We start from the raw sequence: 21,772 nt of genomic DNA, 5'->3' as shown, positions 1-21,772 counted from the left end.
GCGGCGAGTAGGTTTTGCTCTAGGCCGGCGAGAATTGGATTCCCCCTGGTCTTTAGGGGTTCGGTCACCGCTTGTGTGTGGGCTTCTGGAAAGTTGATTGTTGGTCGGCATCGCTCGTGGTAATGCGGCAGGTAATTTTTTTTTTTTTTTTTTCTTTGTCTGTTGAAGAAAAAGACAACGTGGGCCAACATGCTGACCAGTTTTGATTGAACCTTGATATCCAGGGCTGGCACAAAGACCCCCGCCCGCCAACAAAAGCATTTGCCGATGACAGGAGTTGATTGTCTGCCCAGTTGCCGAGGCGTTTGCGTTTATCAATAATAGGCAAATGCATTTTCAACTACTACTTCGTACGAGTCCGTAGTCTACAGTAGATGGTGAAACTACAAGGTTGGAGGAGCTGTAAGACACGTCCAAGGAAAGAGACGCCGGAGCCAAGTAGAATCCAGAGTCACAGCTGAATCCAGAATCCGGAATCTAGAATCTATAGTCCATCCAAGGTAGCCGCAGACGTCGTTCGCAGCAAGGCTGACGGGCCACGAGCCGCGACGGCAGGCCAATCGCAGGCGTCGTGATTCTGTCGTCCAGGCAAGCTGTCGTCATGCTCCCGCATCCCCATGGGGTAGAATCGCGATGCGGGGGAAGCGCTAGATGCGCCAGGCGACGCTCTGCCCCATCCGAGATGCCTTGTCGAATCTGGCATGCTGGGGAAGCCTCCCTGCGTCTTGAATTGCGCCTGTTTGGCGATTTCCCTGGCCATCATTCTTTGGTGTCGTGGGCCGCCGAAAAAGCATCGCGGCCCACTGCGTTTTCGGCGGCGCTAGCTGAAAGAGGCAGAAAATTGCAGACTCATGTCGCCGTGATCTTTCCTGTTTAGGTAATTTTTCTGTCCTTGATGTGGAGATGTCTAAAAAGGGTAATATTTTCCTGGTGATGCTCCTCGTCTGAGGTAAATCTTCTTCAATATTACTGCAGGGTACTATCACGAGCCTCAAAGGAGCATGTTGGTAGCGTTTACAATTTCCCACGTGGCTTAAGATTTGTCTTTATAGCCACGGGTATTTCGCAGATAACCGGCCAAGGAATCCTTCTCTCCAAACGCAGCCAGAGCCACGATGCAAACAAAACCCTCAAAAGCACCAATCCATACAAATCGAGGTGAATTAAACACATCTGGGGTTGTGAATTTTATTCCTTTATCTAACATGGCTCATATCACGCATTCCCTCTATTCATTACTCCAAGAGCATCATTAACGCTCACATACTCTACTCTACTCGCTCAAGTACGCTGACAACGCTTTCATATTCATTCTGTTATGCTGTGATAAATTGTCGTACTGAAACTGCGCCTGTTCTGCTCCTATCTGACATACATTCGACAAAATATTTTTTTTATTTGGAAAGGGCCATCCAACGCCCAAGCGACTGCATCATGTACCATAACAAAACACAGAGGAAATACCCACCCAGTATTATCTAATGCTACCATACTTCAGAAAATCCACGTATTTTTCTTTAACCCGCTACGATCTTTACCTATATGTACTTTCTGCTACTCTCTCCACTTCCTGCTACTGTCACTACTGTCACTACTCTCTACTCTCTGCTACTCTCTCTACTTTCTTCTGGTATCTGCTATCAACACTACTTGCCTAGGTAGATCGTTGACTTTATATTTAAAGACACTGGATGCTGGATAGCTAATTTGGGGGGCGGAAATGGCCACTCCCTTTATTCCAGTTAACGCAGACAATATGAATATGGGCCAATTTTCAGCCTGATGCTGAACACGACTTACATAATATACCTCTTTTTTACTGGCTTTGGATGTGCAATACGCCTGCGACACGTGGCATGCATATGGATGCATTGTACATGCAGCACAGCGCGGCTTTGATAGGGAGCGCAGGAAAAGATGCCTGACCTACAGAATGAAGTCTGAGAAGCATCCAACAAACAACATCTTCTCAATAGATCAAGTCCATACGACTTCCTAAAGCTCTAGAGACACAATGGGGAAAATTCGTGGTGAAGAAGCCAACCCAGGCTCTCGCGGTGGCCTCTTGAGCTGGCTGAAAGCAAAAGCCAGGCGTCGTCCTGTCTCCTCTTTGCACCGCCCAGATGACATGAACCCAGCCTCACCTGATCATTCCGCAGCTGGTTCTACTCAATCGATGTCAAATTCGATAGTACTGGCTGCGCCCGCCGATGATGAGACTCTGCAGTCCTCGGACACAGCAGTCACCTCCAGACCAAGCCCTGGTTCTAGTGATCCCGCTCCATTCAGCTCAACGGGGGTTGCTGCGGATACTGGCGACAAGCCTCCATCAGATTCATTGTTGGCTGCTATCTCAGAAGGGAACAAATTATGGATGGAAGCCTACAAAACTTCAAAACCGGAGACGAAGAAGTGGATTGCCGGATTTCCGAAACAAATCGACCTATTAAAGCAAGTCGACAATGTCCAAATGAATGAGCTCATTAGACTTGTTCAAGATATAGAAAAAAGACACCAAGACCGTGCTCTTCTGATTCGAGTGGGAGAGAAAGACATCTTTTGGAGAGACTATGCACCTCGGCTTATATCTTCAATCAAAGCAATTGGAGATATTGCAATTCAGTTTGCTCCTGCTCCATCAAGTATCGTTTGGTCGGCATTGAAGGCGGTTCTACAGGTACCCACTCACCTCATGATTTCTCCATCTGCGGGTTTACTTAGCGGCTCAACTGATCAATTGTAGATGTCCGTTGCACCTGGTGAAGAACTTGCCGCCATTCTGGGATGCTCCGAAAAAGTTTTGAGCATTGTGAGACGAGGAAAGGTGTATGAGACCATATATACCGAAACCAACACTCCGGTTGAGTTACTAAAAGATTTGACGGCCCGGCTTATTGCTGTTTATACCAAGTCACTAGACTTGCTTGCCCATGTAGGACAACGCCTGTCAGAAGGATATCGGCACATCCTTCTTGCAATTGCCAATCCTGGAGTGGCCAAAGGTATAATGGCTGATCTAATCCAGTGTGAGGACAATCTGTTTAAAACAGCTGAGGTCTGTGAAGCCGCGCGGAGCGCTGGTGCAGACGAACATTTTAGCACCCTATTGACCAACCTCAGCGAGCCATTGACGCAAATTAGTGACAGAGTACGCAACTTCCTTGAAGAGGCCCAGGCAAATGAAACCCTTGACGTCTTGGAATTCTTTAGCCGCATCGACTTTGGTGATCAGCATCGTATAAGGGCCGAATCGAGAACCTCAGGAACCGGAGAATGGCTATTACAACATAGAAAATTCAAGGAATGGGAGCAGGCCCCAATGTCGAGGATTTTGTGGCTCCAAGGCACTGGCAAGTAACCCCAGCGAAGGAAAGTGTATCCTTAGGTCTAGTTATCTGACGCGTTATGGTATAGTGGGTATGGGGAAATCTTTCCTTGCCTCCAAAGTTATCGATCGATTTCGTGTTAAGACAAGTGCGGGCGATGATCACGAAGCTGATAGCGACCACGGGCTTGCCTTTTTCTATTGTAATAGGGGCCAAATCGACCTTCAAGACCCCCTTTTGGCCCTCCAAAGCTTTGTTCGCCAGCTAGCTACATGTCCACGCTATTCGAAGATGGTGAGAAAAAGTCTTATCAAGCTATATCGTGAAAACAGAAAGAACGGTTTAAAACTGGGCTTTGATGCTTGCAATAAGCAGTTATTGGAATCAGTGAACCTCTACCCTCAAACTGTCATTATTTTAGATGGTTTAGATGAATGTGACGCAACATCAAGGGACAAACTTATCACCATTTTGGCTAATCTCATCAAGGATGCACAGCATCCTGTAAAGATTTTTATTTCCAGCCGACGAGAACAAGATATTGTGAAATTACTCCCGGCTGAGTCGGTCATCAGAATTGATGCTAGTGACAATCGGGATGACATTCAGAAATTCGTCGAAGAAAGGATGGAGGAGATGGAAAGGAGAGGGTTTTGGGGATCTATCCCAGAAACACTAAAGTCAGACATTAAGACCACTCTTTGCAAAGGCAGTGATGGCATGTAAGTCACTAAGAGTCCAGCCTTATTTCCAGCTTAGGACACACAGTTAATTCAAGCAGGTTCAGATGGGCATATTTCCAAATGGAACAACTATCAAAATGCCAGCTGGCCAAGGAAATTAGAGATCGGCTTGGAAAACTTCCAATGTCTCTAAACGCCTCTTACCATGAACTTTTCACTGGAATGAGCAGCTACGACCAAGAGACGTTACGGCGTGCAGTCATGTGGGTGATGTGTGCCTACAAGCCGTTATCAAGCAACCAGCTACTTGCTGCCGTTCGGCTCTCCATAAGTGGCGACGGGGCGACTCTTGAAGTAGAAGATGAACTGACCGAAGAGACTCTTCGCTCAATTTGCCGCCACTTAGTTGTTACAGATTCCCAGAAAGATGAATGGAAATTCCCTCATGCATCTGTCATTGAGTACTTTGAGGCAGAGCATAAGTGGACAATGGTAGAAGCGCATTCTTTTGTCGCTAAGCATTCTTTACTCTGCCTTATCGATGGTTATTCGAAGTGGGCTCCGTCCACTAACCTCAGAGATAGCGACAGCTATAAATTTGCCGACGAACAAGACGATTTAGACGATTTGGAAGTGGAGATCGATGAAGAATCAACAATCAACGAAGGGGACCCTCTACACCCAGTCGGCTTTCTTCAGGAGTACGTACGGAGATATTGGTCTCAACACATTAACGCCCTTGAAGGCCTGCAGCCTTTTGACATTCAGTTGTCACGGTTGGTAAAACTTTTCATGGGATTCAACAGCTCTCTTCAGCAGACCAGTCGGCAGTACCGCCGTTGGATTAAACACAAGATGGCTGAGATCCACTATAGAGGTGTTGAGGATTTCTTCCCCGTAGCAAACCCCATTTTTGGTATTTGCACTCTTGGTTTCTGCCATATTTTAGAAGACTGGTGGACACTTGATGTCGATATCTCACAAGTCAATGGAAGTGGACTTGACTTGCTCTCAATCTCCGCAAAGAATCACCATCAACACCTCTGCAAGAAGTTGATTAGCCTTGGGGCAGATGTAAACAGAGTGCTCGGCGATGGATATTCAAGTGTCTTGTATGACGCAACTCAAAGATTTGATACCGATATGGTAAAATTCCTTCTTGACAATAAGGCCGATCCGAATCTACGTTTGAAAAGGACTATCCTCTGTATGAGTACAGGTACACACCGGCGTTCCCTAACAATTACCAGAGCTCTTCTGGAGGCCGGCGCAGATCCGAACGCTGTGTGTGAAGAATGCAAGTTCGGCAGTCCTCTTGAGTGCGCTGCAAGCTGTAATAAATACAACACAGCAGAGCTCTTAATACAGTACAAGGCGAATATTAATCTTTATACTACATGCGGGTACTGTGGGAGTCCCTTAGCAGCAGCCGCACTTGGAGGGTCAATTGAGCTTGTTCGTCTGCTGATTGAGCATGGGGCTGAGATGAATGCTCCTCTAGAGTGTGGTAGCTTCGGAAATGCTCTAGCAGCAGCCGCATTCAGAGGATCAATCGAGGTTCCTCGCCTACTGATTGATCACGGCGCCGACGTAAACGCTCTTCTTCAACGTGGTGACTACGGCAGTGCTCTTGCAGTAGCCGCAAGTAGAGGATCAATCGAGGTTTCCCGCCTACTGATTGAGCATGGAGCCGATGTGAATGCTCTTCTAGAGTGTGGTAAATACGGAAGTGCTCTTGAAGCAGCCGCACTCGGAGGATCAATCGAGATTGGTCGCCTACTGATTGAGCATGGAGCCGATGCGAATGCTCTTCTAGAGTGTGGTATATACGGAAGCGCTCTAGCAGCAGCCGCATATAGAGGATTAATCGAGTTTACTCGCCTGCTGATTGAGCATGGCGCCAATGTAAACGCTACTCTAAATTACGGTCAATATGGAAGTGCTCTAGCAGCAGCTGCACATGGACAGGGCGTGATGATGGTGAGGTATCTAATCGAAGAGGCTAGTGCAGATCCAAGTATTCTATCCAAGAACCCGCCGTCAGTTCCTCCTCCTGAGGCTGATCCCGGTTGTTATAAAAGGTACAGGTGTGGGAGATATCTGAAACAGAAGGGTTATGTTGTGGATGAAGATGTTCTCAGAAAGGTTGGCATGTGGCCGATGGAATAATGTGCCGAATAGGTACATGTAAGTAGCACCTGTAGATGAGTACCTGGTCGGTATGCGTGGGTACTGGTTATATGCTACATTTAACATTTTCTAAAATACAGCTATAGGTACCTACCTATGTTATGGAAGTGTCTACCTACCTATTCAGCATTCCAAGGTACACAACTATCCAGCATCCTGTGTCTTACATTTACAACTACCTACCTTAGGTAGGAAAAATAGCAGATACTAGATGAGTATATCGATGGTAGCAGAAACTAGCGATAGGTGTGATGGTGGCAGATGCTCAAGGAACCTTGCATCTATCTAAGGTAGTGATAAACAACAATTTAATCTTTCATCTGCGTCTTGCTACGACACTTGAAGTCCACGTAGTCGCTGAGGTGCGCTGGATAGTCCCTTCGTTAAAAGAACATGGGCTATCGTCTCTGAAATCCCATCTCTTTCATCTGTGGAAGCTATTTCATTGTAGTCACTCGTCCGTCTTGGTTCAGCAGTCCACTTTCGGAGCTGTTTCGGAGCTGGGATACTAAGCTGAAGCTCTCCGAGTCTCCCCGCAAATTTGCTGGGGGCTTGTTTATTACCTACAAGTATACGTAAGGTGCAAGCCCTTGAGCTTAGCTACCAAGTAGGCAGGTACTTACGATGTATCATTTATATGCTGCTGTAATACAAGAGCGACATGGCCCTAATGAATATGACGGGGGTGCAGCTTCCGTAATACTCTAGAAAAATCCTCACGTCAAATGAAGCATTTCATCATTCGCAATTCGAATTTTTTTTCACTCCTCTTCCCCGTTTCCACTTAGCGGTGCCTGTGGTTCCGAGGTCACTAAGCCAACCGCAGAAGGCGCCCCACCAGAATTTTCCCCAGAAGCCCAGCGACATCGAACCACCTCCGAAGTTCTGACTGTACCTTTTTCCGGTCTGACTACAACCACCTCTTGGCCTCTCCTTGACTGAGCAGCTTGACCTGAGCCTTGGACCTTGCGGGATACCCAATTGCCCTCTATTTTATACTGCTCCTGTCGCAGTCTCTTTTGCTCTCTCTTCTCCCCTCTGTCCACCCCCGCCTCAGACTCCTCCCCCCCGCGGAAATCATGCTGTCCACTCTCCGAGTTGCGAGCAGGCGAGCTGCTCTGCGCCCTACCACCTTGAGCTTCGCCAGCCGCGCTGCTCTGTCTACCTGGATCAACGTGCCCCAGGGCCCTCCTGTAAGCTTGAAGCAATTCTGGTGCTGTTTGCGGTGACTCTAGCTGACCATTGGGTGCAGGATGTAAGTTAATCACGGACGGGATCATTGGGTCTCGACACCACCAGAGACCAATATGTATACCCTCATTTACACCACCTACGCCTACATATATCACAGTTGAATTCTATAAGCTAACAGACACCCCCCTTCACCTGTATATAGGCTATTCTTGGTACGCTCACTCTTCCCTGACGTCTACTACCTCTATGGTAGACTCAAAACACCCAAATTAGGGTTCAGCCCAACTAACTCGACTTCTTTTCAGGCATTACCGAAGCTTTCAAGGCCGACAAGTTCGAGAAGAAGATCAACCTCGGTACGACGACCCTTTCGCACTCTCGAGCGGATTGCTAGAAACCCCACCAATTCAAATGCGCTCCCCTGGGTTGAGCTTCTCTGATATACGGTAACGCCGGCTAACCACAATCATTGCATGATTTTAGGTGTTGGCGCATACCGTGATGATGCTGGCAAGCCCTACGTCCTCCCCTCCGTCCGTGAGGCTGAGAAGAAGATCATCGACGACAAGCTGAACAAGGAGTACGCCGGCATCACTGGTGTCCCCGAGTTCCCTCCCCTGGCTGCTAAGCTCGCCTACGGCCCCAACCAGGACGTCCTCGACCGTGTTGCCATTTCTCAGACCATCTCCGGTACCGGTGCCCTGCGTCTTGGTGCTGCTTTCCTCCAGCGCTGGTACTCTGGCGACAAGAAGATCTTCATCCCCAACCCCTCGTGGGCCAACCACAAGGCTGTCTTCAGCGATGCCGGCCTCAAGGTCGAGACCTACCGCTACTACAACAAGGACACCATTGGCCTTGACTTTGACGGCCTGGTCGCCGATCTCAAGGCTGCTCCCCTGGGCAGTGTCTTCCTGTTCCACGCTTGCGCCCACAACCCTACCGGTGTCGACCCCACCCCTGAGCAGTGGAAGGAGATCTCCAAGGTCGTCAAGGAGCAGAACCACTTTGCCTTCTTCGACATGGCCTACCAGGGATTTGCCAGCGGTGACACTGACCGTGATGCCTTTGCTGTTCGATACTTTGTCGAGCAGGGCCACGACATTGCTCTCTGCCAGTCATTCGCCAAGAACATGGTAAGCATCATACAGGCCACCTTTTATATCCTTCCATCGCACGGTGTCTAGCATGTAACCCTATACTAATTTGTTACTGTGTTGTTTTAGGGTCTCTACGGAGAGCGTGTTGGTGCCTTCTCCCTGACTACCGCCGATGCTGCTGAGAAGAAGCGTGTTGATTCCCAGCTCAAGATCCTCATCCGACCTCTGTACTCCAACCCTCCCATCCACGGTGCTCGCATCGCCTCCGAGGTTCTGAGCAACCCCAAGTTGTACAGCCAGTGGCTCGGTGAGGTCAAGGAGATGGCCGACCGAATCATCACCATGCGCGCCCTGCTCAAGGAGAACCTCGAGAAGCTCGGCTCCAAGCATGACTGGTCCCACATCACCAGCCAGATCGGCATGTTCGCCTACACTGGCTTGAACGCCGAGGAGATGGAGAAGCTGGCCAAGGAGTACTCCGTCTACGCCACCAAGGACGGCCGTATCTCCGTTGCCGGCATCACCACTGCCAACGTTGGCCGTCTGGCCGAGGCCATCTTCAAGGTCAAGGGTTAAGGAAGTGAAGGGGAAAAATTACATTAGAAAGGTTGGAATAAAGAGGAGAGCCATCGAATTGTTTTAGGACTGCTAGAGGGCCTTATTCAATCAGGAAAAACAAAATTGGCGTTGATTTAGCTGCCAGTTCACTGTGTTGTATAGTTGATGTAACAATATGATGAAGGAATGTCTCTGATGAACACATTCTACCCTTGCCTCTTCTATGCCTTTTTCAAGGCCTTGAATCTAAAAACAGAAAACACTATGCACGCTAAGTAAGTCTAATAAAGATGAACAAGTTTCTCATCATAAATCATGAAGTCGTAATCGGTCCATATCTCTCTTGGCCTCTTCCACGCGCTTCCCAACATCTTTGTACAATGGGGGCACGCCTCTGGATGACCTATCATCATCGTCGTCTTCCGTCGTCTCACTACGAGAATGCTCATCATGAGCTTCTAAATCGGCCTGCAGCTTCCGGGCCCTTTCCGTGATGCGTGCGTTTGCATCTTTCAAATGAGTGACATAATGCTGCAGTGCGGATATGCTCTCCGGCGTGTATACCTCTTTTCGAAGCTTCCACATGGTCTGCTCGGCCTGCTTCTCCGCGCGCTGCGCCTCAAGCGAAATATCCGATGCGCGAAGCTCCAGGCTACGAGCAATGACACCGTGCTTTGCCTCGAGAGACCGCACAAGGCAAGTCAGACATTCCGAGAAAGTTTGAAGGAGACTAGTGAGAGATGTAACGGTGCGTATGCGGGCTGCTTTTAGGGCTTCTTCAGCGGCAGACAGGCTAGCGTTGAGAGCGGCAAAGTCCTTTGGGAGAGAGGCGATGTGACGATGGAGGTAAGTAGGGTTCGTAGCGGGATGGGCGAAGCGAGCGAGACCCAGGGCGGAGGCATGAAGATTCGAAGATATCAAGTCTGCAAGGTCGGGCAGCAGAGTTTCAAAGTCGGAGAGCGGAGGGCTGGAAAGCAGCAAGTTGATTGATTCGTGGGGGAGCGTGTCGACGGCATCGAGGAACGAGGGGAGGATGAGAAGGAGATCGAGGAGCGCTTCGGGGGTGGATTCGGCTGAAGATTGAGATTGTCGCTGCTGGAGACGCTCGCTGGCTCTGGAGAGTCTTGTAGATGCTGATGAGGAGGACTTTGGCTCGGGAGGCGTGGCGGTTGCGATGGCGCGTTCTAGGAGGTAGTGCTTTGCAGCTTTCTGGCGGTGTTTGTCTAGGTTCTGCAAAGATAAAGGGATTGTGTCAATATTGGATATATTGAAGAATTAGAGCAATTAATACGGGGGAGGGCTGCTTACCTTTTGTACCGTGGCTCGATCTTTGGCCTCGTCATCCTCTTTAGTCGAGCCATCCGGGTTCAAGATGGCTGTGGTGATGACTCGATAGAGCTTTGCAAACTCCGGGTTGCTCTGCAGGATCTTTTGCTCAACGGGAGGGAACATACTCTGCACCAGCTGAACAACCAATTTAAATCACAATTGAATTGATTCTCTGATTATTAATATTAAAGCAGAAAAAGAAGAAAAAAGACACAGAAATCAAATCTCTAAACACCCCGCGAAAAGAAGCCCAACTCAATTCAACGTGGGGTAGCCACAAAGGAGCTGCACTGCCCAAAACAATTTAGCACCAACCAACCTTGACAGCTCTCTCAGCCTTAGAACAATTTTTAGCGCGCGAACGGCCCACGGGATCTCGTGACTTTGTACTCTTGTACCCAGGCCGCATCGGAAGCGGATCATTTAGATGTTGCGCGTCTTTGGCTCACATTGTGCGACTCCAAACAGGCCATACCAAAATTCTCCAGAAAAAGTGGTGGAGGGGTCCTCAGGTGGTTTTTTTATATTGCTATACAGCCCCCAATTGAGCTCGCCATTGTTGCTGTTAACCCCTCCAATGGTCTTGGTATAAGATCACTGAGCAACTTCTTCTTTCACAGTTCCTACAGGCAGTGAGCAGGGGCCGTTTCACAGTAGCCATCATGGCGTCAACTATGCCCTCATTTAAGGCCCTTGCGGCTTCGGCTTCGAGATCAACCTCGCGGATCACCTCCTCATACTCCTCTCTCCGCCCTCTCTCCCAGATCCAGCCTTCATCAACAACATGCTCAACCGCCCGCGCCTTCTCAGCCACCGCCCTCCGGCCCACAAAGACGGTAAAGCCGTACCGTCTCCCCAGCGACCTCATCCCGCCATACCCCTACGGCGAGCGCCGCGTCTACAAGCAGTCCAACAACGGCCTCTACGGCAGCGCCCGCATCCGCTTCGGCAACAACGTCGCCGAGAAGCACAACAACAAGTCCCGCCGCTTCTGGCGCCCCAACGTCCACGTCAAGACCTTCCTCATGCCCTCCCTCGGCGCCCGCATCAAGACCCGCCTCACCCTGCGCGTCCTCAAGACCATCCGCCGCGAGGGCGGCATCGAAAACTACCTGCTCAAGAGCAAGCCCGCCCGCATCAAGGAGCTCGGCCCCGGAGGATGGAACCTGCGCTGGCTGCTCATGCAGAGCAGTGCCGTCCAGCAGCGCTTCAACGACGAGCGGGTTGCGCTGGGGCTGGAGCCTAAGGAGCTGGAGGATAGGGACGATGTTATTCAGTATGCGCTGGATTACGCTACGCCGGGCCCTCTGAGCTTGCGCAGCCAAGCGACCTTGGCCGAGATGAGGGCTGCCCTGGACCAGACTTTCGTCTTGGGCGACGAAGACTTGGCCAATCTCGAGGGCATCCAGGAGCTGACCGACGAGGAGGAGGAGCTGCTGTTACGAGAGCTGGACAGAGCTGAGGAAGCTGCAAGGTCAAAAGACGTCAAAGCGGAAAAGCAAGGCATTGAAGTGTAACGACTCTTAAAATATTTTTGAACTTTTTTTGTATATCATTGTATGTATGTACTCATCATGTAGAATAAACCCCGCCATCCCGCAGCAAAGCAACCACGCGAAAGAAAATAAAAAGATTTTGAAACGCCTGATATCCTGAGCGCACAACTTTTACGCCACCAATCTCATGCTAAAGAAAACATCTCAAAACCCCCTGCCTGAATCATCTAAAAGCGAAGGTCCCAGCCAATCTTGGGACCAAGTCGGGGCAACTCCTCAGCCACGCTCTGCACATCCTTGTCTCCTCTGCCGGAAAGGCAGATGACCAGGTCCTCATCCTTCTTCATCGTCTTGGCCAGCTCAATGGCACCATAGATTCCGTGAGCCGACTCCAGCGCAGGGATAATACCCTCCAGTTGGCTGAGAAGCTTGAAGCCCATCAGAGCCTCAGCATCAGTTGCAGCAATAAACTTGGCACGCTCAGCATCCTTCCAGGAGCTCAGCTCAGGACCGACACCGGGGTAGTCGAGACCAGCAGAGACAGAGTGCGTCTCGATGATCTGGCCGTTCTTGTCCTGGAGAACGTATGTTCGGACTCCGTGAAGAACGCCCTTTGATCCACCGGTAAGGGTGGCGCTATGTCTGGCCGTGTCGACACCATCACCACCGGCCTCAACACCCAGAAGCTTGACTGTGGGATCATTGGCAAAGGGGTAGAACATGCCAACGGCGTTGCTGCCTCCACCAACACAGGCAACAACGGCATCGGGGAGCTTGCCTCGCAGCTCCTGCATCTGCTTCTTGGTCTCGTCACCGATCACGGACTGGAAGGTCCTCACAATGGTAGGGTAGGGGTGAGGTCCAATGGCAGATCCGATGATGTAGTGAGTGGTCTCGAGATCAGTCACCCAGGCACGGAGAGCCTCGTTGACGGCATCTCGAAGAGTCTTGCTTCCAGCCTCCACAGCCACAACCTTGGCGCCAAGCAGTCTCATTCTGAAGACGTTGAGAGCCTGTCGACGAACATCCTCCTGTTAAATAGTGTCAGTGGGATATTTTTCTTAAGTGTTAACTAGGGGGGTTGAATCTTACAGCTCCCATGTAAACTGTGCACTCCATGCCAAATTTGGCACACACGGTAGCAGTGGCAACACCGTGCTGGCCGGCTCCAGTCTCAGCAATAATCTTGGTCTTTCCCAGACGTCTAGCCAGAAGCAGCTGTCCGAGGGCGTTGTTGATCTTGTGGCTACCGGTGTGGTTCAGATCCTCTCGCTTGAGCCAGATGTTGGCACCGCCACAGTGCTCGGTAAGACGGTCTGCCAGGTGAAGACGAGAAGGTCGTCCCATGTAGTCATAGTATGATCGGTACTCCTCCCAGAACGATGGATCGTCCTTGATCTTGTTGAAACCCTCCTCAAGCTCGGACAAGCAGTCCATCAAACTCTCAGGGACATACTGGCCACCAAACTCTCCAAATCGCTCAGGAATTTTGCCATGGAGAGCAGCCAACTGGGCCACCAAGGCGCTGTCTTGCTCTGCCGTGATTTGGACATCAGTAACAACTGCATTAACGGAGACGGAATCTGAGCTGGCGCCCTGATTGCCAGGGGCATCCTGAACCAGAGCAACTTCATCCTTGAAAACAGGTCGAGCATCGCGGCCGCAGAGGTAGGCGCAGTAGTTCTCAACGTCGGCTTCGTGCTGGCCAGAGGCGGCCTTCTGGATCGTGGTAATGATCTGACTGCCGACAACAACACCGTCGGCGATGGCGGCGACGCTCTGGAAGTGCTCGTGGGTGCTGACACCGAAGCCGACGGCTGCCGGCTTGTTGCCGCTGTACTTCTTAACTCGGCCGAGGAGCTCAGGGAGATGGGAACTGAGAGATCCGGTAGCGCCGGTAACACCTTGTCTTGAGACAACGTAGATGAAAGAGTCCGCCAGCTGGCAAAGAATCTTCATACGAGTATCTGAGGTCGCAGGAGCGATCAAGGGGACATATGAGAGACTGATATTATCATGTTTGATTAGCAATTGTTTCAATGAAACGAGGAAACGGAAATCACAGAGAGAGGTCAACTTACTGTCCCTTGGTGCAGAGCTTGCGGAAGGAGACTGCCTCCTCGGGGGGCAAATCGACGACAATGAAGCCATTGACACCGGATTCCTTGCAGTCCTGCAGCAGACGCTCCTCGCCGTAGCTGAGAAGGGGGTTGTAGTAGCCCATGAGCATGACGGGAGCCTTGAGGCCGCGAGACCTGGCCTCCTTGACCATGCCCAGAGTCGACTCGATGCTCACGCCATTTTGCAGAGCAATCTGCATCGTGCATTGTTAGAAAAGAGCTGTAATATGTTTTTCTGGGGCTGCGTCAAGGTCTTCGTACCGTGTTTGCCGTTTGAATGGTCGGTCCGTCAGCAATGGGATCCGTGAAGGGAGCACCGAGTTCGAGGACATCTGAAGCGAATCAAATTAGCACAGCTCTGACTCAATCCATCACCCTGCGTCCATCCAAACTCACCGGCTCCTCCCCTCTCCATAGCCAGCAAGATTCCAGGCGTGTCTTCCGGTCGAGGGTATCCCGCAGTCACATACGTGACCAGCGCCGGCTACAGTGTGCGAAGCCCAATGTCAGCAATGCCATCATCTTCCAATTCTCAGCTCCCACCATCTGCTACCCCGCGGTGGGCTGAAGCGAATGCCAGAATCAAGTACGAACCCGGCCCTGCGCCTTGCAGCGTTGAAAAGTCTGCTTGATAGCCTCCATGATGTCTCTGTGTCGCTCCGAGCGTCCAATTCACACAAGTCTGCGTCGATATCGAATGGTCAGTGGCGAAAGAAACCGACGGGCCTCTGGCGTTTTTAAGAAACAATTCTGAGGCCGCAGCCCGATTCCGGAAGAATGCGGTCCGCCCCTCCAATTGCCTCTGCGCAGGCACTAAGAAAATAGCACCTGCATGAGCCCCGCCTCCCGCAGCTGCAGCCCAGCCGGACTTGCCCAATGCGGTAATGCCCTGCAACAAATGCGAGATGCCATTCCGATGGTCCATGACATGCGATGCAATGCAATGTACTAAAGTCCGGAGTACATACATGCCGGTATATGCACATAATACCTGCAACGCGGAGTACGAATAAGGGAGTTGGCATTTGTTACCATGACATTGCTACTTACAGTACGACATGGAATGATTCCCATCTGACACAGAGTCGCCACCATCAACGCCTCTTGACATCCATCCGCATTGTCCCTTGATCCCCTAATACATCCGGAGTCGAGTGTGACTCAAAAAGCTTGATGAGACGGCTATTCAATCATATTCAGGCGGCAATTCGGTCCAAGTTCAATAGGGAGATTCTTGTTTGGGTTTTGCAACTTTGCCAGTCTCTAAAGATGAAAAAAAAAATAACGTGAAGCCAAAAAGCCAAACCAAAGATGCGTGAGATACCCTGACGCCGCCCCCTTTGGCCCCTAAACCACTTTGCCATGTACCAGTAATCTTTTCCTCTTTTCTCCTCCCTTTTCTTTTCACTCTGCTGAGCCAGCTCGAGCGTGAGCTATTACTACAATTCCAAGAAATAATTAGACATAAGCTCTCCCCTTTCCCAATCGTACTCCAAACCCCCCTCCACAACCCCTAGTACCCCTGAGCCAACATACATTAAAACCCAGACTTTTCATTGAAGCCATCATAAGGATTGTTGCTACTCATACCAGGCTTTGTTGGGCTCGCACCATAGATAAACTTCTCGTTATTCGCATCTCTCGATGAGCTGCTTCCTCCAACAGCAGCCGAAGAAGTCGTTGGTTCCCACGGGGGAGGCGGGTCTTGAGACCAGGAGGACCGCACAGAAGGTGCATTAGAGTGTGCGTCACCTTGCGTTGGGTAGCGTATGCCTCCCTCAGCACGGCCGCGCTCGTGCGTCGTCATGCCCACAAGGGTCTGAATCACGCCAATCAGGACAATAATCACATAGACGAGGAAGATGCCGGTCGAAATGAGGGCTTCCTGTACTAGGTTGCTATGGAGCCAGTTTGTGACGTGTTCGACGGCTCCGCTGACCTCGTCGGCTGAGGCGGATGAAGGTGACGATAGGAAGCTGTGTATACCCGAGTCGCCAGACAGAGAACTGCTTGCTCCTGCGCTGAAGGTATCGTTGGGAAATAGAGGCAAGTCAACGTGAGCGTGGTCGTGGACCCATGTCAACCCCTTTTGAACACTCTCGATCTTAAGTCCAATGACGCAGTGAAGAATCGTCTTGATGGGACCCAAAAGAATGGTGCCACCAAGCGCAGAATCCAAGCCTTCCTGCATCTTGTCCACAAACGTGTTAATAGTATCGTTCACCGCTCCTGTCGCGTTGCTAACATAGCCCAAAAGGTCATTGTTAATCTCGTCGTTAAGGTCCGTAATGACTCCGTTGGCGCTCGCGGCCCAGGAATCAGAAACATTCCGCAGACTGTCGACAACGTGTTCCGCAAATGCCCCGACTTCTTGAGTTAGCGCCGGCGTCTTCTTCTGCACAGACTTGAGAAGAATGTATTGGCAAATGCATGCAAAGAAGCCAGAAAGGGCAAGTGAGAGGACGAATAAAGCGGCCGGTGAAGTGGCATACGCAATGCACCAACGAACGAGGATTTGCTTCTTCTGACTCATCTTGCTGGTGAATCGAATGCCGTATGAGGCAGAAAAAGGCCGAGAAGCAATATAGATGACATCCATGGGATCTTTCTCGGCCTGGTTGATGAGCTTAGCATGCTCCTTCTGCTGCCGCCAGCGACGAATCTCCATCCAGGCCATCGGAAGCATAACGGCCACCGCCACCAAGGAGAAGACAACAATGAACACCACACGAGCCTTGGACACTAGTTCCTGCAAGTTATTGAAGAACCGATTCAGCGAGTCGTTATCAGAGCAGAATGTCAGTTCTTTCAATTCAGCAAGAGGAAAAGAGCTCTTGTTAAACTCGTATTTGGAGTAAGTCTCGTTCAAAGCGTCGCGCAGCTTATTAAACGGGTATGAGATGGCGGTTTCAGTCATGTTTTGGACATCCTCAAACGTGGGGAGATCTTTGTTCAGCTGCTGAACATCGCCGACGAAATCTGTAGAGTTCAGCTCGAAGCGTCTAAGCTCCTCGATAGGCTTCGTAAAGTTGACTTTCGGGATCGCCGAAAGCAAGCCGCCAAAGACTGAGTCTTCAATGCTGGACGTCAGATTTGTGATGCCCTTCTGTAAGGCATTCGCGATCTTCGAAATGTCGGTGATGGTGCCGTTAATCAGACTATTGTATGCCTCTGTCGCGTCCGCAGTGACATTGGCGACCACATCAAGAGTCCCATGTATCATAGCAGTGATGAGACATGTATATGTGGCCGTCAAAAAATTGATATAGAAGATAATGATGCCCTCAACGCCGCTAATCACAAGATCGAGCACATCCACCATGGCGTGGACACTCTTTTCCACACCCAAGGCAACAAGGTCGTTAACTCCTTGAGAGAGATAATGGGGCATCGAAGCCATCGCACTGCCCACACCTTCGACCTTGGTACAGGCAGAAAGAGCCTGTACCTCGGCATCCGCGATATTTTCTCGTAGCTGGGCTATTAGAATGATTGTGCGAGCAAGCACGATGAGAATGAGGACAGTCCATCGGTTGATCCATATCTGCGAGAGACGAGACTGAAGACTGAGGTAGGGGGTGATGTATGGCGCCGTATCTGCGCGCGGCTCTATGGATCTTTGGGAACTTGATGGGTCCAACGAATCGAGTCGAAGAGTCTCTGGAACATGAGGAAATTGCGGCGGATTCCCGACTGTTCGAGAAGAAGACATCTTGGGGTGATGGATGCTGAAGAGCAGATTGCGTGATGTAGCGAAAGATACGAGAAATAATATTCAAAGTGTTAATGAAAGTTGTGATGCTCGATACGGCCGGCCGCTGAAGATAAACCGAAGGAAAGTAGTAGAAGAGGAAACAAGAATATGGAGAAGAGAAGAAATGTAAAAGGAGCGCGCCCAAGGAAATGAAAAGATTGTACCAAAGGAAAAGACAAAAGAGACTGAACGTAAGGAAATAAAGCTATTGACCCATCATGATTCAATGCCGCGAGCCGTGAGGACAAAGCCTTTAAGAACAATAAGACGCACGCACGACAATAAGAATTCACTGCAAAGAGGGGCAGAGAGGTGAATGGCAACTGACACACGACTCGGCAAACAAGGGTCAAGGGTCAAGGGTCAAGGTCAAGCCGAGCGCATATTCGCACCCAGTCCTGCAAACATGGCTTTTCCCATCAAAGAGATTCAAAATAGCAGCCCGGAGGCCGTCGATTCGACACGAGAGGCTGTAGCTGCCATGCTGCATGTGGACCTGTCTAAGCGCCAGTCAGTCTCCATCAGCCAGTCAGAGCTCGCGATGCCGCCGCAACAGGCACAACTCCAGACCCTGCGAGAGCCCCAGTCCAATTCAGATCTGCCAGAGTCGTCATTCCCGATCCGCAGCAGGGTCCTTTCTCGCTTGGACTGCCGTTTGTTTGGCGCGCCGCCCATGAAAGCCTGGCGTGGAGGCTTGCCAGGGTCTGGTCGGCAGCGGACACCGAGAAATGCAGAGGAGGAAGCGCCGCCAACCAACGGCCAGATGAAACACCGACTCTATCGCGGCAACATGACGTACAAGTGCCAAACCCACGGCGGTGACATTTCAAAGAGAAACAAATCGACTGGCCACGCGTGAGCCTTGGCAAACCGACAACGCTTCCCGCTCACTAAATGCCCGACATAGCCTCACGAGATGGCGTCGAGTTGCCTCCCAAGCAGCACGTCACGGGACCGCTTCGTGTTCTTTGAGCATCACGGACATTTCCCACTTGCCGTCACACGGTATCTTGATCACTCCACAAAGGGAGCTTGTAGCACGTAAAACAGTAATGAGGTAGCTTGATCGTCAGGTTACCAGGCAGCACAAGACTTGCAACAGCAGTTGAGAGCTCTGGTCCAATCAATAGCCGCGCAGCAGCCAAGCAGGGCTTATGTAATATTCACAGGCGCTATCTGAGCACTCTATGATGAGCGGAGGGGGATTGTAGGACTTCCTTTCGTCGCACTGACTTGGTTTCAAGTGCAATATTTCCATCAATTTGCGGATGCTCTTTCTTTGTCATGTTCACTGTCGCTGTTGTACTGTGAAAGAAAACTAGATACCTATGCTGGTTAATGCAACTCCAAAGGCAGCCGGCCCTACTATAACCGCCCAACACGCGCCGGCGAAGCTCCTGGTCTGTCTACCACCATGTGCTCTTCCGCAAATTATCCTACTTATTCATTCATGACATCCACCATGCCTTTCCTCTTCTTCTTAACCCACTATCCAATTTATAATAGGCTGTGGCAGTAGATCACGGCCTCCACGGCGATAGCGACTCAAGACGATCAATCATCACCACACAATCACACAAGGAGATTTTGCAAAAACTATTTAAAAGGTACTACACAATTATACCGTGCCATTCGTATTGAATATAATATATGGGAATAGGAGGCTTGTATGAAGCCTTGCATTAAATCATTTAAATCAGGAGCATAACGTTCGAGAACGCTTCACAATCATTCAATACCCCACCCAACCCCTAGAGTCATTAACCACCCTATGTAAATTTAAACATCAACATCAACAGTCTTGTTGGCGCCAACAACGACATCCTCAATGGTCCCGTCACTGAACTTGAGATCCTCCTCAATGGAGACGTGATCCTTGATCTTGAAGAAGACCACGGGAGCAGCCAGAAGCAGGGATCCGGCAAGAACACCCCAGGTGGCAGCGAACATGGTCATGTAAGGGGTGGCCAGACCGTCAAGGCGCCAGAAAATGGCGGCACCGGCGGACTGGAAAGACTTGTAGAAACCTATTATAACCAGTCAGCGAGCGTATCCTTTTTTTAAGATCTTGTAGATTGGAGGGACGAAAGAGGAAGGAAAAAAAAACTTACCAGCCATGTTGGCAGCCTTGCGACCAGAGTTGGACAATGAACCCATCCACCAGTAGATGTTGGTCTGCCAGATAGCATCGTAGAAGCCATAGAAGAAGTACAGGAACATGGGGCCAATGAAAAGCTTGCCACCATCCTCCCAGTCAACCTTGTTGGGCTCGTAGTTGGGCTGGGAAACGACGGCACGAGTGGGCTGCTGCTTCTGCCAGGCATAACCACCACCCCAGATGGCAAAGGTGAGGACGAACAGGAAGATGAAAGAAGCCTTGGCACGGGTGCTACGGCTGACACCGGTGTAATCCAGGGCATAACCGTTGATGACGGCACCAATGATCTGGGCGAGCCAGTACAGCAGGTTGTTGAGGGATCGGGTGCGGATGTTGAAGGCGGCAGCGTTCATGTCGTTGTTCTGGTAGGTGTAGAAGATGTTGGAGGCGAAGAACATGGGGAAGAGGAGGAGGATCCAGGGAGCGTTGTACAGAGTCTCCCAAAGACCCTTGAACTCACTCGTCCATGAGGGGTTCTTCATCAGGACAATCTTGGTGCCATCTTCACGGATGACCTTGCTAGCATCCAGGAGGAAGAAGCAGAGGATCAAGCCAAGGAACATGAGAACGATGAAGGCAGCATAGGTGCCATCGCTGACAGTGCCACTGTGGCTGTTGATGTTCTGGGCCAGAGGAATCTGCAAACGCAAAAGTTAGCATCACAGTGATGATTCAAGTCAAGAAAATCAGATAAAGCACGTACCAGAGAGCCAATGACGGCACCCAGGTTGAAAATAATCCAGAAGGTGGAAATGTAGCGGCCCTTCTTGTCCTCAGGGGGGTAGGACATCATGACGGCACCCTGGGCGGTCCAGAGAAGACCAGCGCAAACACCGAGGAAGGCACCAGCGAAGATGACAAAGCCGATGTTCTTGTTGTGGTTGTAACTGAGGAAAGAGGCGCTGTAGATGCAGTATCCGAGACCACCAAAACCAAGAGTAAGACGAAGACCAAGACGGTTGGCAAAAGTACCAGAGAAGAAACCAACGACGGCGAAGGTGCTGTAAAGGGCGACACTGGAGTGATCCTGGGCCGTGGGGTCGACTTGGCCACCACCTCCCAGACCAGACAAGGAGTTGTACATGCCAGGGCAGAGGAAACACACGAGGGCGACCAGCACAAGCTGGACTCTGGGGGAGGCGTAGTAGACCTCCCGGCCGAAGATCTTGTAGCCCTTGTAAATCCACCCGGGAGGCCGGTCGTGAAACTCGGCGTTGTTCTGAGCGTCGGCATAGGAGTCGACGGGGGCGACCTCCGGAGCTGCCTCCGCAGCGTGCTTCTCATCAGACATGGTGAAGGATTTGCTCCGCTTTCCGAATTGATATCCCGGAATGATGGAAAGAAATTTTCTTTAGTTGTCGAAGCCTCGTACTGATGAATGCTCAGTAGAGGTAACGCTCAATGGGGAACAGAGCGTTCTGTCTGAGGGCGCGGGTTCCAACGGGAGAGTCCGAGGCCGTGGAACGAAGGCGACAATTGGGAGCGGATAGTGAAGAAGAAGGCTCAAACAGAAGATCCGGAAATGAATCCAGGGGACCTGATGATATATGAAGGTCGCGCAGATCTGACGGGCAACGCTTAGAGGGTAGTATCGGCAGGGCTACCCCATGGATCCCAATTGCTCCAGGGGATGGTACAAACAAAGTCAAGGTTGCTTAACTAGCCCTCCAGCAACCACTTTCTATTACAGTACCAGGTGCCAAGTGGATGGACGGATGGACGGCGAGCGCTAGGTTGGTGCGGAGACAGGCTGGGGATCAAGGGCCGCAGTCACACCACAATCACCAGCAGACTCGTCCAGGTAGTACTCTGTACTCGTACAAGTACAAGCAGAGGAGCAGGATTCCGGCACGCGGATCACGGTGTG

At 50.7% G+C, this 21,772-nt stretch overlaps 8 protein-coding genes across 8 annotated transcripts; 4 read left to right on the top strand and 4 right to left on the bottom strand.

The window, feature by feature from the left end:
- Nucleotides 1–2,470: 2,470 nt before the first annotated feature.
- TRIVIDRAFT_141868 (uncharacterized protein) lies at nt 2,471–6,178 on the top strand (the record flags this gene model as incomplete). Its single annotated transcript, XM_014105400.1, has 6 exons — nt 2,471–2,677; nt 2,744–3,354; nt 3,392–4,048; nt 4,108–4,642; nt 4,709–5,222; nt 5,721–6,178. The coding sequence occupies 6 exons, from the start codon at nt 2,471–2,473 to the stop codon at nt 6,176–6,178; spliced, it is 2,982 nt and encodes a 993-aa protein (XP_013960875.1).
- Nucleotides 6,179–7,278: 1,100 nt separating this feature from the next.
- Nucleotides 7,279–9,263, top strand: TRIVIDRAFT_229456 (uncharacterized protein; the record flags this gene model as incomplete). The annotated part of the gene is made up of 5 exons (XM_014105399.1): nt 7,279–7,392; nt 7,596–7,605; nt 7,699–7,749; nt 7,877–8,526; nt 8,617–9,263. 5 exons carry the CDS (start codon nt 7,279–7,281, stop codon nt 9,064–9,066), a joined length of 1,275 nt encoding a protein of 424 aa, XP_013960874.1.
- Nucleotides 9,264–9,354: 91 nt separating this feature from the next.
- Nucleotides 9,355–10,500, bottom strand: TRIVIDRAFT_59156 (uncharacterized protein; the record flags this gene model as incomplete). Its single annotated transcript, XM_014105398.1, has 2 exons — nt 9,355–10,278; nt 10,357–10,500. 2 exons carry the CDS (start codon nt 10,498–10,500, stop codon nt 9,355–9,357), a joined length of 1,068 nt encoding a protein of 355 aa, XP_013960873.1.
- A 551-nt stretch (nt 10,501–11,051) lies between these two features.
- TRIVIDRAFT_50104 (uncharacterized protein) lies at nt 11,052–11,894 on the top strand (the record flags this gene model as incomplete). Its single annotated transcript, XM_014105397.1, has 1 exon — nt 11,052–11,894. The coding sequence occupies one exon, from the start codon at nt 11,052–11,054 to the stop codon at nt 11,892–11,894; it is 843 nt and encodes a 280-aa protein (XP_013960872.1).
- A 55-nt stretch (nt 11,895–11,949) lies between these two features.
- Nucleotides 11,950–14,635, bottom strand: TRIVIDRAFT_77929 (uncharacterized protein; the record flags this gene model as incomplete). The annotated part of the gene is made up of 6 exons (XM_014105396.1): nt 11,950–12,904; nt 12,966–13,878; nt 13,955–14,187; nt 14,255–14,325; nt 14,390–14,477; nt 14,588–14,635. 6 exons carry the CDS (start codon nt 14,633–14,635, stop codon nt 12,101–12,103), a joined length of 2,157 nt encoding a protein of 718 aa, XP_013960871.1.
- An 895-nt stretch (nt 14,636–15,530) lies between these two features.
- Nucleotides 15,531–17,705, bottom strand: TRIVIDRAFT_188924 (uncharacterized protein; the record flags this gene model as incomplete). The annotated part of the gene is made up of 2 exons (XM_014105395.1): nt 15,531–15,697; nt 15,746–17,705. The coding sequence occupies 2 exons, from the start codon at nt 17,703–17,705 to the stop codon at nt 15,531–15,533; spliced, it is 2,127 nt and encodes a 708-aa protein (XP_013960870.1).
- Nucleotides 17,706–18,153: 448 nt separating this feature from the next.
- Nucleotides 18,154–18,606, top strand: TRIVIDRAFT_198036 (uncharacterized protein; the record flags this gene model as incomplete). The annotated part of the gene is made up of 1 exon (XM_014105394.1): nt 18,154–18,606. The coding sequence occupies one exon, from the start codon at nt 18,154–18,156 to the stop codon at nt 18,604–18,606; it is 453 nt and encodes a 150-aa protein (XP_013960869.1).
- Nucleotides 18,607–19,349: 743 nt separating this feature from the next.
- Nucleotides 19,350–21,338, bottom strand: TRIVIDRAFT_77925 (uncharacterized protein; the record flags this gene model as incomplete). Its single annotated transcript, XM_014105393.1, has 3 exons — nt 19,350–19,774; nt 19,859–20,543; nt 20,609–21,338. The coding sequence occupies 3 exons, from the start codon at nt 21,194–21,196 to the stop codon at nt 19,527–19,529; spliced, it is 1,521 nt and encodes a 506-aa protein (XP_013960868.1).
- Between the last annotated feature and the right edge of the window lie 434 nt (nt 21,339–21,772).

The sequence above is a fragment of the Trichoderma virens genome (genome assembly GCF_000170995.1).
Source record: "Trichoderma virens Gv29-8 chromosome Unknown TRIVIscaffold_2, whole genome shotgun sequence".
Taxonomy (NCBI): domain Eukaryota; kingdom Fungi; phylum Ascomycota; class Sordariomycetes; order Hypocreales; family Hypocreaceae; genus Trichoderma; species Trichoderma virens.
Note: the sequence above shows the minus strand (reverse complement) of the source record. Positions and strands in the feature narration are given on the sequence as shown.